This window comes from Erinaceus europaeus, chromosome 4 (assembly GCF_950295315.1).
Source record: "Erinaceus europaeus chromosome 4, mEriEur2.1, whole genome shotgun sequence".
Lineage (NCBI taxonomy): Eukaryota > Metazoa > Chordata > Mammalia > Eulipotyphla > Erinaceidae > Erinaceus > Erinaceus europaeus.
This window is the reverse complement of record NC_080165.1, coordinates 100,838,211-100,851,671: the sequence shown is the minus strand read 5'-3', so window position 1 is coordinate 100,851,671 and position 13,461 is coordinate 100,838,211. Positions and strand designations below refer to the sequence as shown.

Here is a 13,461-nt window from a genome sequence, read left to right as displayed (position 1 = left end):
ACAGCCCTGCTTCACCATTCGTGAAGCTTTCCCCCTACAGGTGGGGACTGGGGGCTTGAACCTGGGTCTTTGTGCATTGTAGTGTGTGTACTTAATCAGGTGTACCACCACTGCCGCCCTACTGATTTTTCTTATTTTTTAAATTATCTTTATTTATTTATTGGATAGAGACAGGCAGAAATCGAGAGGAGAGGGAGGTAGAGAGGGAGAGAGACAGTGAGACACCTGCAACTGCTTCATCACTCGCAAAGTTTTCCCCCTGTAGGTGGGAACCGGAGGCTTGAACCTGGGTAAGGACATTGTAAGGACTGGGTAAGCACATTCTAACATGTGTGCTCAACCAGGTGTACCCCCACCCAGCCCCTTTACAAATCAGTCAAAAGATAAACTGTCTTTTAAAAGGTCATATGTGGGGAGTTGGGCAATAGTGCAGTGGGTTAAGCGCACATGGCGCAAAGCGCAAGGACTGGCAGAAGGATCCCGGTTCGAGTGCCCTGGCTCCCCACCTGCAGGGGAATCACTTTACAAGAGATGAAGCAGATCTGCAGGTGTCTATCTTTCTCTCCCTCTGTCTTCCCCTCCCCTCTCGAGATTTCTGTCTGTCCTATCCAGCAACAATGACATCAGTAACAACAACAATAAAACAACAAGGGCAACAAAAGGGAATAAATAAATAAATATTTTTTAAAAGGGGGTGTGTGTGTGTCAGTAAGCACATGAAAGAGGAGCCTAGCATAATTAGTCTTCGGGGAAGTGAAAATTAAAACAATGATGAGGTACCATTTAACATCTATTAGGCTCAAACTAAGAGACTGACATCAAATGAGAATAAGAATGTGGAGTAACTAGAATTGCTGCTAGTGGAAGTCTAAAAAAACAAAAACAGTACAACTGATGGGGGTAGTATTTTCTAATAAAGTTAAATCTGCATCTACCTGATGACCCAGCAATTTTACCCAGCTCCATTCCTAGCTTCTCGAATGTTCACTCAACCTGAGAGCAGTGAAAACATAAAGACTTGTGCTTACATGTTGGGAGCAGTTTTATCCATAACAGCTAAAAAGCTGGAAACAACCCAAATGTGGGAGGACTGCACAAACATTAAGTTAAGCAAGAAAGCCAGATGCACTTATACAAAAATTCACATTAGCTTTGCCATGTACTTGACCCAGGTTTGAGTCCATCCCCCATAGCACTGAAGGAAGCTTTGGTGCTGTGGTTCCTTCCCCTCCCACCTCACCCCTGAAAAAAAAGTCAGCCTAGAGAGGTGAGGCTCCAGAGATGGCAAAAGAGATGTGTGTGTGTGTGGGGGGGGGGGGGAGCAGTTAGAGAAAGAAAGAAAATTCAAACTGTGACTTCATTTAAGAACTAATTAAGGGGCTGGGTAGTGGCGCACCTGGTTGAGCACATGTTACAATGCGCAAGGACCCAGGTTCGAGTCCCCAGTCCCCACCAAGAGGAGGAAAGCTTCACAAGTGGTGAAGTAGTGCTGCAGGTGTCTCTCTGTTTCTCTCTCTCTTTCACCCCTTCCTTCTCAATTTCTGACTGTCTCTATCCAGTAAAGAAATAAAGGTAATAAAAAAACTTTAAGGGAGTCAGGTGGTAGTGCAGCGGGTTAAGCACACATGGCGCGAAACACAAGGACTGGGGTCCCAGTTGGAGCCCCTGGCTCCCCACCTGTGGGGGGGGGGGGGTCGCTTCACAAGCGGTGAAGCAGGTCTGCAAGTGTCTGCCTTTCTCTCCCCCTCTCTTGTCTTCCCCTCCTCTCCATTTCTCTCTGTCCTATCCAACAACATCAATGACAACAACGATAAAACAAGGGCAACAAAAGGGAGGGGAAGCCTCCAGGAGCAGTGGATTCATGGTGCAGGCACTGAGCTCCAGCAATAACCCTGGAGGCAAAAAAAAAAAAAAAAAAGAAGTTAATATAGTAATTATCGTTTGGTGGTAAAATCGAGTTTCAGAACAAAATTAGGAACAGAAGAATGAAAAAAAAAATTTTTTTAAAGAATAAAAATGGGCCCCCGTAGAGCCTTGCCCTCGATATGGACCAACAATGGTAGAGGGTGTTCCATCCTCCAAAGGGAGGATGGACAACATACTCTATGTTCCACCTGAGGAAGATGGTTCTTGAAATTGGGGCAGCTTGGAACGTTCCTATTCATAACCACAGAATATGAGCTCAGATCTGCAGGCATGCAGAGGTCACATAGGCTCTTAAGCTGAATATGGGCCCCGGATCAGATCAAATCAATGGGGTCTACAGTCAACAACATTTATACACCTTTCCCATATTTGGGAGCTACTCTCTTCCCTGATCCAGCTTTCTGGTCCTTTGTCCAGCCATGACACCATCTCCCCAGAGAATAACTTGGATCCACCTGCATATCAGATTTCAGGCTCAGGGGAAAAACAAACAACCAAAAACTAGTATAGCCACAGGCCTTTTGGAATAGAACTAAAATAGGCCTACTAGCTATCTACAAAACGGAGACCCCACCCCCAACTCTTCATCTACACTATTCCAGCCTTTAGTTTCATGATTAGTCAACAACTTGTTTGGCTTTATATGTTAACTCTCTTTTCAGCCACCAGTTTCCAGATGCTACCATGATGCCAACCAGACTTCCCCAGACACATAACCCCACCAATCTGTCCTGGAGCTCTGCTTCCCAGAGTCCCACCCCACTAGGGAAAGAGAGAGACAGGCTGGGAGTATGGATCGACCTGTCAACGCCTATTTTCAGTGGGGAAGCAATTACAGAAGCCAGACCTTCCACCTTCTACATCCCATAATGACCCTGGGTCCATACTCCCGGAAGGATAAAGAATAGGAAAGCTATCAGGGGAGGGGAGGGGATACAGTATTCTGGTGGTGGGAACTGTGTGGAATTGTACCCCTCTTATCCTATGGTTTTGTCAATGTTTCCTTTTTATAAATAAAAAGAAAAAGAAAAAGAAGGAGGAGGAGGAGAAGGAGAAGAAAAAAAATGTAAAAATAATTTTTAAAAAAACTAATTGATGGGACCAGGAGGTGGGGCACCCAGCTGAGCACACAGGTCACCATGCACAAGGACCTGCATTGGAGCCCCTACTCCCCACCTGCAGTAGGGGAAGTTTCATGAGGAGTAAAGTAGGTCTGCAGATGTCTATCTTCCTCTCTCTACCTCTTCCTCCTCTCTCAATTTCTCTCTGCTCTATCTAATACAAATAGGAAAAAAAAAAAAAAAGCAGGGGTAGGGGATGGCCACCAGGAGCATTGATATATAGTGCCAGCAGTGAGCCTGAGTGACAAGTCTGGTGGCAAAATAATTTTTTAATTAATTTTTAAAAGGGCTTAATTATATGTTCCTTAGAAATCAGAAAACACTAGTAAGTAAAGAAGAACAGCTGACTGCAATGAAATATCAGATCATAGAAATACTAAATTTTTTCTTAACCAGATAAAAAAACAGGGGGAAGTAACCACAGTTGAGCCTTGCAAGCAGAGCCCCAGCAAAAGAAAGAAGAAAGAACGAAAAGAAGAAAGAAAGAGAGAGAGAGAGAAAGAAAGGAAGGAAAGAAGGAAGGAAGGAAGGAAGGAAGGAGGGAAGGAAGGAAGGAATAGCAGTGATGCCCAGTCTTTACTGAGCACCTACTATGGGCCAAGCACCGTGGCACAGAATGCAGGTGACAGCAAGCAGCTGCTGCTGTCAGCTCCTCCTACCCTCACTCCCTTTCACCTGTAAAAAGCAGAGGCATGGTGACTCAGTCAAGGTCACAGAGTCACTGAAGGGGTCAGAAAGCTTTTTTACTGTCACGCTGCTCTCCAATCTGTCCTTGCTCCCTCAAGTCCTTTTTAAGGAGTCAGTGTGGTCCCCCAGAAAGAGTACTCGAGCCAGAGTCAGTGGGCAGTAGGTCAAAGTGCTCCAGCTTCACTGCCTAGCCCTGTGAGGCTGCTTGGCAGCCCAGCTGTGCTAAAATTCAGCCTAAGTTCCCTCCTCTGCCAGATGGGCAGATGGCAGGACTCTGGGCTAGAGGAGAAAATGTGTGGTATGCATGGAGAAAAAGAAATGGCCCACAGGAGGACATGGACAAGGCCTGAAGGCCAGGGACTGAGGATTCTTGCTTGTGATCACCAGGCGAGAATCTAGGTCCCCAGTTGGTTTCCCCATCTCCGGCTGAGTCTCCCTTCCACCCCAAAGCGCCAGGTCTCTCTCAGCCCCACTCTTCCTCCTTTCTTTTTGAATGTCGCCAGGGCTTCACCACTCCAGTTAACTTTTTCAGATAGGAAGATACAGAGAAGGACCAGGATGGTGGTGCACCTGGTTTAGCGCACATGTTACAGTGAGCAAGGTCCCACGTTCAAGCCAATAACAAGCCCTCAGGAGAGTCACCCCCTCTTACCTCTGCCTGAGAGGCCCCTGGTGTGCCCCCACTTGTGACAAGCCTCCAGAAGAAGTCAGGATGCTTGCAGAGTTCCCCCTCTACACCCCAAGTTCTATTTCTCCTCTCCTTAGGAGGGTTTAAGGCAGAAAGAATTTTATTCTCACCCCCCCCCCCACTTCAGTTGACACTGGGAGCTAAGAGCACTGATCATTGAGCAAAATCCACTAGTACTATCAGAAGTTGTCCTGTAAACAGGAGGAAGCTGACAAGTCACTAGGCTGGACAGGAAGCCAGAGAAGGCTGACTAGAGTGACTGGGGTGGTAGGATGTGAGGAAAGTGCAGGGCTTGCCCGCCTGAGGTCACAGGCCATCAGGGAGCCGTGCTCTGTTTCCCCTCCCCACACTTCTTATAAAGAAGTAAAATACAGAGAACCAGGCAGCAGCACACCTGGTTGAGCACACATATGACCATGCTCAAGGACTCTGGTGCAAGCCCCCACAACCCACCTTTGAGGGGGGTTGCTTCACAAGCAATGAAGCAGGTCTGTAGCTATCTTTCTGACTCTCTCCCTCTCTATCTCCCTTCCCTTCTCAATCAATTTCTTTCTGTCCTATCAAATAAAATTTAAATTTAAAAATAAAAAAAGGAGAAATGACTACCTGGAACTGTGGATTTGTCTTAGAGACACCACGCCCCAGTAATAACCTTGGTGGCAATAAAAAAAAAATAGAATAATAAAACAAAATACAGGAAGCTGGGTGGTGGTATACCTGGTTAAGTGTACATGTTACTATGCAGTGCTGCAGGTATCTCTCTCCTCTGTTCCTCTTCCCTCAGAATTTCTTCCTGTTCTATCAATAAGAGAAAGAAAGAAAGAAAGAAAGAAAGAAAGAAAGAAAGAAAGAAAGAAAGAAAGAAAGAAAGAAGAAAAAGAAGAGAAGGGAAAAGAAAAGAAAGGCAAAGAAAAAAAAGGAAAGGAAAGGAAAGGAAAGGGAAGGGGAGGGGAGGGGAGGGGAAGGGGAGGGGAGGGGAGGGGTGGAGGAGAGGAGAGGAGAGGAGAGGAGAGGAGAGGAGAGGAGAGGAGAGGAGAGGAGAGGAGAGGAGAGGAAAGGAAAGGAAAGGAAAGGAAAGGAAAGGAAAGGAAAGGAAAGGAAAGGAAAGGAAAGGAAAGGAAAGGAAAGGAAAGGAAAGGAAAGGAAAGGAAAGGAAAGGAAAGGAAAGGAAAGGAAAGGAAAGGAAAGGCAAGGCAGAGTGTAGTGTAAACAAGAGGCTTCAGCAAGACAGCCAGCCCTCCTGCCCTTGACTTCCTCCTAGGTCATGGTCACATCTGCCCTGGCCAGCAGCCCCAGATTGGAGGGAGAGTAAATTGAGCCAGCAAGCATCACAGCATGTAGTTTTCAGTTGAGGAAGCTTCTTGAATGTTCACTCAACCAGAAAGTACAAGAACCAGGAGCTGGCCAGTGGCACACCTGGTAGCTTATATACATTATAGTACTCAAGGGTTCAGGTTCAAGCCCCCGCTCTCGACCCACAGGGGAAAACTTCACAAGCAGTGAGACAGCACTGCAAATACAGCTCTCTCTCTCTCTCTCTCTCTCCTCTCTCTCTGAACCTAGGCCTGTCCAACTCCAGGGACCCTGCTTTGTCTCTTCCTTCCACCTCATGGCTGCAATCTCTCTCCCTCCTCCCCACCCTCTGCCTCTGGTTCTTCTGACCCTCTCAATTTCTCTCTCTATCCAAAAATAAATAAACTATAAGAAATAGAACCATGACTCTCCCCCTTTCTTGAGGACTTTTTAGTCTATGGAAATAGAGAGAGAGGAAAGAGACCAGAGCCCCACTGGCACACACAGTGCCAAGGATCAAACTGACAGGGTAGGGTGGGTGGACAGCAAAATGGTTATGCCTGAGGCTCTGAGACCCCAGGTTCAATCCCCCACACCACCATAAACCAGAGCTGAGCAGTGCTCTGGTTAAAAAAAAAAAAAAAAAAAAAGCAAACTGACAGGGTACCTCATATCTGAGTTTTTCTCTTTAATCACCAGCACTGGATGTGCAAGAGTGATGCTCTGGATTCTTTCTCTCTCTTTCTCTCTCTCTCTCTCTCTCTCTCTCTTCTTTCTGCCTCATGTGAAACTCACTCTCCCATAATAAAGAAATAAATACATAAATAAATCTTTTTTAAAAAAAGCAAGTTCTTCCCATGCAAACCCTGTTCCCAGTCACCTCCCAGCCTTTTCTCTGAACCATCCCCAGCCCCATTCTCCTCCAGCTGCCTCCTGCTCCAAGCTTTCCCCTGGGGTCCTCACACCCACTGCCAGCGCATCCTGCAGGGCAGTACCCCCTATGCTCATGAGCGCCCCCAAGGACAGTGTCAGAGAACAGGGAGCCAGGTTGGGGAGGGGTACTGAATCCACCGTGCCCGGGGCAGAGCTGCCAGCACTGAGGCTCATCCCCTCCCCTCACCACTTCTTAGCCGGTGAGCCCCAAGCTGTTGCTTTTTTTCTCTGTTCCTCTCTGTCTTGCCATCGTCTGTAAAATGACAGTATTTGTGACTCAGTATTGGTGGTACTGGTACTGCGGATGTGGCTTGGGAGGTGGTGCCTCAAACTGAGGCCCTGAATTCAATTCCTAGCATCACTGTATCTAGTTACCCCCCCAATCTATCACTGGTAAATAAATATATCTGTCAACTAAATTAGAGTATTAATAGCTAGGCTGGGAAGATAGCATAATGGTTTAAAGACTTCCCTGCCTGAGGCTCTGAGGTCCAGGGTTCAGTCACTAACACTACCATAAAGCCAGACCTGAGCAGTGCTCTGGTGCTTCTCTCTCAGTATATGTGTGTTCTTACATATTTTTCATTAAGATAAAAAATATATTTTTTATTAAGATAAAAAAAACTTCTTTTTATTTTAAAAGAAGGGAGTTGGGCGGTGGCACACTAGGTTAAGCACAAGGACCTACACAAGGATCCTGGTTAGATCCCCCAGGTCCCTACCCACAGTGTCTATCTTTCATTTGCAATCTTTATCTTATCTTATCTTTCTTATCTTTCACAAGCAGGTCTGTAGGTATCTTTCTCTCCCCCGCCTCTCTCTCCCCCTCCCCTCTCAACTTTCCTCTGCCCTATCCAATAAAACAGAAAAAGAAAAAAAAAAAGGCCACCAGGAGCAGTGGATTCATAGTATAGGCACTGAGCCCCAGTGATAACCCTGGAAGCAAAAAAATTAAGAGTGGGGAGATAGTATAATGATTATGATTATGTAAGGAAACTCACATGCCTGAGACTACAAAGTCGCAGGTTCACTCCCAAGCACCACCATAAGCCAGAGCTGAGCAGCATTCTGGTAAAATAAATAAATAAATAAATAAATAAATGCATTTTTCTTTTAAAACACTTAAAAGAGTATTGACAGCATCTGCTGCAAGAGTTATTAGGAGAGATTTAAGATATTATGCTATAAGGAAACTAAGATACGACATGCATAGTGGAGAATGCTTGGTAGTGTGGGTACTATCCAGCGGCTGCTGCTGGTCTCATCATTGTCACTGCTGTTATGGGACAAGAGATGAGGCAATACTGGTCCCCTGCTGACTCCTTGTCCACCAAGTAACTGTGGCCTCATCCCAAGTGAGCCCAGGACCAGATTCCAGCTCTGCCTTGGTGGTGTAGCCAAGTAGCCTTTGCAAAGCCTCTGCATTCTAGAAGCCACTGAGTTGTCCTCTGAGTCTGGGTGACACTTCCCTCCTTATCTAACCTACAGGTCATGAGGCACAGAATGTGATAATGGCTTCGCAAACCACAGGACAATTACTGCCCTCGCAGGTACACCTGCTGATGGCCACTGGGCAGAGACAGAGATGCCTGTGGGTTTGCTTCAGAGACACTGGGAGCACAACCCGAGGCCAGGTTTTATGAGGCAACTGCAGCTCTGCCCAGGGAAGAGCTTTCTAGTAACAGTGCCACAGAGGGTGTGATAGAGGATAAGGCTACCCCTGGGAGGTCTACAAAAGCATACTTTTATTTAGTCAGATCTATTTATCAGAGAGAGAGCGCACACCAGAGCATCACTGGCACATGCAATGCCAGGGATCAAACTCAGGAACTCATGCTTGAGGGTCCAAAGCATGAGGTCCTGAGTTCTCCATTGTGCCACCTCTTAGGTCACAGAATCTGCTCTGTGCCTATATAGGGCCTATTTCCAGATCCTGAAGAAGGTGGGTCTCCCCGCCAGCCTGAAGGATGAACAGAAGAGCATCATTAGAAAGCAGCCTTCTTCCTCCTCCCCGTCCTCCTCCTCCTCTTCCTCCTCCTCCTGCCGCCCCCTCATCCCTGCTGTCCAGCCCTACTTCTATGGAGAAGAAGAGCTCATGGCCTCTTTCATAGTTTAGGAGACCTAAGTACCTCCTTGGGTCTAGGCTAAATTACTTCCAGGACTCAATAAAAACATGGTCTTGGGCTCTGTCCCCCTCTCCCTTGTATGGTGGAGGTGGGAGGGCCTCATATATGCAAAGCATGCCAGACACCAATATCCCACCCAGTGGACTCTGCTCCTTAGGGGTGAGGCTCTGATAGGTGCTGTCCCTCACTAAAAATCCCTTATCTGACCACAAAGAAAGGGGCTACAGTGTCGAGACCAGAGTCTCAGCACATCCTCTTACTGTGGAAAGTCCTTGTCCCCTTCCTCTGCTCACAAAGCAGCTGCCAGGTCTCCCACCCTTGCTCTCATGCCTTCCCTTCCTCTGGCTGAGCCCAGCTGCCCACAGGCGGGCCACACAGCCAGCTCTCTCATTCCAGATGTCTCCCCAGCTCATCTCTCACATGCTGCAGCCCACTTCCTCCCGGTTCCCCAGAGGAGTCATCCTCCGGGCCTCCTGCTCAGCTCAGGTTGGTGTCAGCAGGACCAGGGTGACTCACTTACCACCACCCACCCATGAGGCTGCTCTAACCTGTCCACCCACCCCACCTCTCTCCAGTCCTCCCTCTCTCCCTTCCTACCTCCCCCTTGCACCGCCTACAGCTCCCTCCTCTGCTTCCTGATGCTCTTGCCATGGGCTCCCCCTCTCATCCCCAAACCTGAGATTTGAAATCAAAGGCAGTTGCTTTTGACTCAGCTATTAATTAGTGAGGGGGACAGAGCAGCACTCCAGCATGTGGAACCCCTCGCATGCCAGTCCCGTGCTCTCCCTGCTGAACCACCTCCCAAACCCCCTAGAAGGGTGACTTCTGAACCCCAGTTTCAACACTGGTTCCCTGTGTGAGCTTGAGCAAAAGAGTCACCTTCTCTGGGCTTCAGTTTTCTAATCTCTGAAATGGGAGGAAAACAAATCCTTGGTGAGAATCATATACTGTAACCTAACATGTTCTCTTTGGAGCTACGTGAATGGAGCATCTGCATGATGCACATTCAGCGCTACCTGAGCCTTGGCCGATGTTGTTGCTGTGCTGTGACCTAGCTCGCATCATTGCTCTTGCATTTCTCATCTGCGCAAATGGAAGTCACAATGCCCATAATGTCTCCCTTGGCCTCAGTTTCCTCAAGTACAAAACAGGGAGGATCGTTCTGAGAATGAAAAAGTCTAATGGTCCGGGAGGTGGTGAGTTTCTGGCATCACACATACCACAGTGATGCTCTGATTCTTGCTCACTCAATGTCTCTCTCTCATCAATAAATAAGTCATTTTAAAAAGAAAGAAAAGTCTATAGAATGCCTAGTAAGATGGACAGACTGTGGCACACTTGGTTGAGTGCTCACATTACCATGTACAAAGACCCAAGTTCAATCCTCCAGTCCCCACCTACAAGAGGGAAGCTTCATGAGTGGTGAAATAGTACTGCTGCGCTCTCTCTCTCTCTCTCTCTCTTTCTCTCTCTCTCTCTCTCTTTACCTCCCTCTTTCTTCTCAAAAGTAAATAAATAAATATGATTAGAAAAAAAAAAACCTAGTAGAATCTAGTGCACAACATAGCTTTGTGGAAAATAGCCCTTTGCCCAAAGGTCAAAGAAATGACCTGGTCACTTTTTCTCCAGAGGACAGGACATTCCAACGTTCACTGGTCCCCGACACACCCCTGAACAAACCAGAATATATGGGGAGCCACCCTCCACCCTCAGTCTGAGGCTGGTCCCAGCCCTCTGTAAGCATATGTCACACACCCAGAGCTGCTCATGCACATGAACTTGTAAACCGCAAGGCCCTGAAGGCCGAGACCAGCTCACCTGCTTTTCACCTCACTCTGGGGTGTGCTGAGTGATGGGTGTCTATACCACCCCCCCTTACTGCATCCTTTCCTCCATATGGGCTCTGCAGTCACCCAGCCCCAAGCCCAGCTTCTCCCTCAGAGCAGCGTGTGACTTAGTGAACATGCTCAGAAAGTGTATGTATACTCACAGGCCCTGCTCCCCGCCCCTTCTCCTGAGTTCCCAGACCCTCTGCCCTCTGGCTTCTGGCTGGAGAGCTGGCAAAGCTCAGAGATGAAACCTAAAACTTCAGGACACACCCTGTGGTTGCAAAGCCAGGCAGGCACCTGTGCAGGTGAGCTGTGGGGCATGCCCAGCTGGGGTCACCTGTTTTTATTTCTTTCTTTCTTTAGGTACGGGGGGGGGGGGGGGGGGTAGAGGATAACCTTGGCAAAGTGACTGCTTTCTTTCTGTCCCTTCTCCAGACTCTGGGATGCCACCTCTGCCTCCAAGCTCCTGGAGAGCTGCCCCCCACCCCATCACCTGCCTGAACAAGTCCCCTGCCACCTAGGATGCGCCCCCCTACCCCGTGAGGCCACAAAGGCCTCACCTCCCCAGGAGTCTTTTCTCTGGGGGCAGAGGCTTTGTTCCAGGTTCCCCTCCTGCCCCAGAGTTGGGGGATGACACACCACTTTTCCCTGCCCTCTGGGGAGCTCAGAGCACCCCCACTTGTTTGGCACTTTCTCCCACTACCATGTGCAGGAGAAAAGGAAGGGAAGAGAGCACAGGGGTTTTCAGCAGGTGTGCAGGCACAACAGAGCTTGCCAATCCCTCTGGCCCCAGGTCCAAAGCTCCAAGCCCCTGTGCCCTGCCTGCCCCATGCCTGGGCCCAGCTGACCTGTAGGGGTTGAGGGTACACACGGTGACCGCAGGGAACACCAGCTTGTCGGAGTTGAGGTTGATGTTGAGGCTGATGGGGTAGCTGAAGTATTCCCCAAACAGCAGACCGAACTGCCAGTACATCATGCCGAAGGCACAGAGCCAGAGCACGGCCCAAAAGACTGTCTTCATGCGGTTGTGCTGTGAGCACACCAGGCGGATGGCGCCATGGATGGTGGTGTTGCTGCAGAAGAACTGGAAGAGCTCCCGGTAGGAGCGGTGGAACTCAATCAAGGCCTCCTCTTCCTCCGTGGGCTGCTGGGGAACCACAGGTTCGGGGCCTGGGCCCAGTTCCTCTAGCTTATCTTCCTTCATGGGCTCTAGGGGTGGGGGACGGTGGAGGGGAGCTCAGCTCTGGGGTCTGGGTGCCTCTCTCATCCCATCATCAGCCCCTTGAAGCCAGAGAGGGGTTGGCCCTGGCCTCCCACAGCCCCACCATCACCACCACTGTGTCCCTCTTTCCTTCCCTCCTTCCGCCTTCCAGGGAGCTTCTGACCTACTGGCCTGGGCTTCTCTGTGTCTCTGATGAGATCAGCTGTGGGTGTCCAGCACCTCCTGCTCTATCTACACAGCAGCGCACCTCTCTCTCTCTCTCTCTCCTTTCTCCAGGATCTATTTCTCAGCCCTTTCCCAGTTGGCCTCTTCCTCCCTCACCGGCTCCCCTCTGCTCGCACACTCCAGGTCTCTCCCCCGGCTCCCGCCTGGCTGTCTGTCCTGAGGCTGTCTGTCCGGCCTCTGTCCTCAGCCTGGGGCACTGTCCTCTCTCCCCGGCAGTCCCCAGGAGAGACGCAGGGCAGGCCAGCCGGCTCCTGAGCTGAGCTGGGCTGTGACTGGTTCCTCTCCAGTTGGATCTGGCACCCAACCCCTCCTCCTTGGCTCGACAGGTGCCGCAGCCCGGAGCCACCAAGGCCTCATTAACATCTCAATTAAAGGCGAGGCGGCAGGCGGGGCCTGGAGGAGCTTGAGCTGCAAATTCTCCTTGAGCTGTAGGGCTTGGGAACACTGGCCTGGGAGTACCCCGGAGACCAGAGAAGGCATTTACTCTCCATCCCACCTCCACCCCCAAAATAAACTGAGTCAGGGTCCAGGGAGTGATGCAGAGCTGGGCCAGAGACCCAGGGGTGATGTAGGAATGCTAGGGAAGAGGGCTGGGAAGGAGCTGAGAAGGGCTGGGGAGGATTGGGGAGGACTAAAGGAGGAAGGCTAGGGAGGAAGGCTGGGGAGGGAGCCAGAGGGAGGGCTAAAAGGGGGGCTGGAGGCAAGCACATGAGAGAAGAGGCAAAAAGAAAGGAGTTAAGAGGCAGAAACCCACCCCAGAGGGAGTCTCCTAGGTGCCCTTAACCATGAGGACCTGCAGGGGGGATTTCCCCCAGGACACCCTCAACTCCTTGGAGAGGAATGTGGATACCTCCTGGCCCCCAAGCCCTAGCCAGCACTGCAATTCAAGGGCCCCCTCCACCTCTCCTTCCTGACTGCTTGCTGCCCCCTACCACCACCACCACCACCACCACCACCACCACCACCACCACCACCACACACACACACACACACACACACACACACACACACACACACACACACACCTTGGCCAGGCCTGGGAGGGGCCCAGGTGGAGGTGGAGGTGGGGGCTGAGGCGGGATCTGAACATTCTGTTCTTTTACCTGCTGGCTGCCAGGCCAGGAATGTGTAATGTCCCCTGTGTGGTCACGGGGTTGCTGGAATGTGGGCACTGAGAGGCAGCAGGGGCCTGGCAGGGCACTTGGGCACAGACCTGGAGCCTGGGGACAACAGGCAGTGAGGGGGAGTAAAGGAGGCTCAGGTCTGCCCAGAAGGAGCAGCTCACTGGTAGTGTCTGTCCCCAGCTGAGTCCAGCAGGGGGAGGGAATGACGTTGGGGACTGGGGGGGGGGGGGTTCAGGATGCCATGAAGGAGGGTGACACCCTCTCCCAATGCACATCCCCAAGCCCCT

The 13,461-nt window shown here is 50.0% G+C and overlaps 1 protein-coding gene across 4 annotated transcripts in view; it reads right to left on the bottom strand.

Annotated features, from left to right (window-relative positions):
• SCNN1A (sodium channel epithelial 1 subunit alpha) overlaps window positions 1-13,461 on the bottom strand; it is a 47,871-nt gene that overhangs the window by 24,069 nt on the left and 10,341 nt on the right. For 2 of the 4 annotated variants that reach the window (XM_060190222.1, XM_060190224.1), the window contains exon 2: window positions 11,452-11,812. In XM_060190222.1, the coding sequence (XP_060046205.1) occupies window positions 11,452-11,812 (361 nt within the window). Of the gene's footprint in view, window positions 1-11,451; window positions 11,813-11,988; window positions 12,431-13,461 lie in introns of those variants that run through there. The other 2 variants (XM_060190223.1, XM_007527844.3) reach the window with 2 other exon arrangements.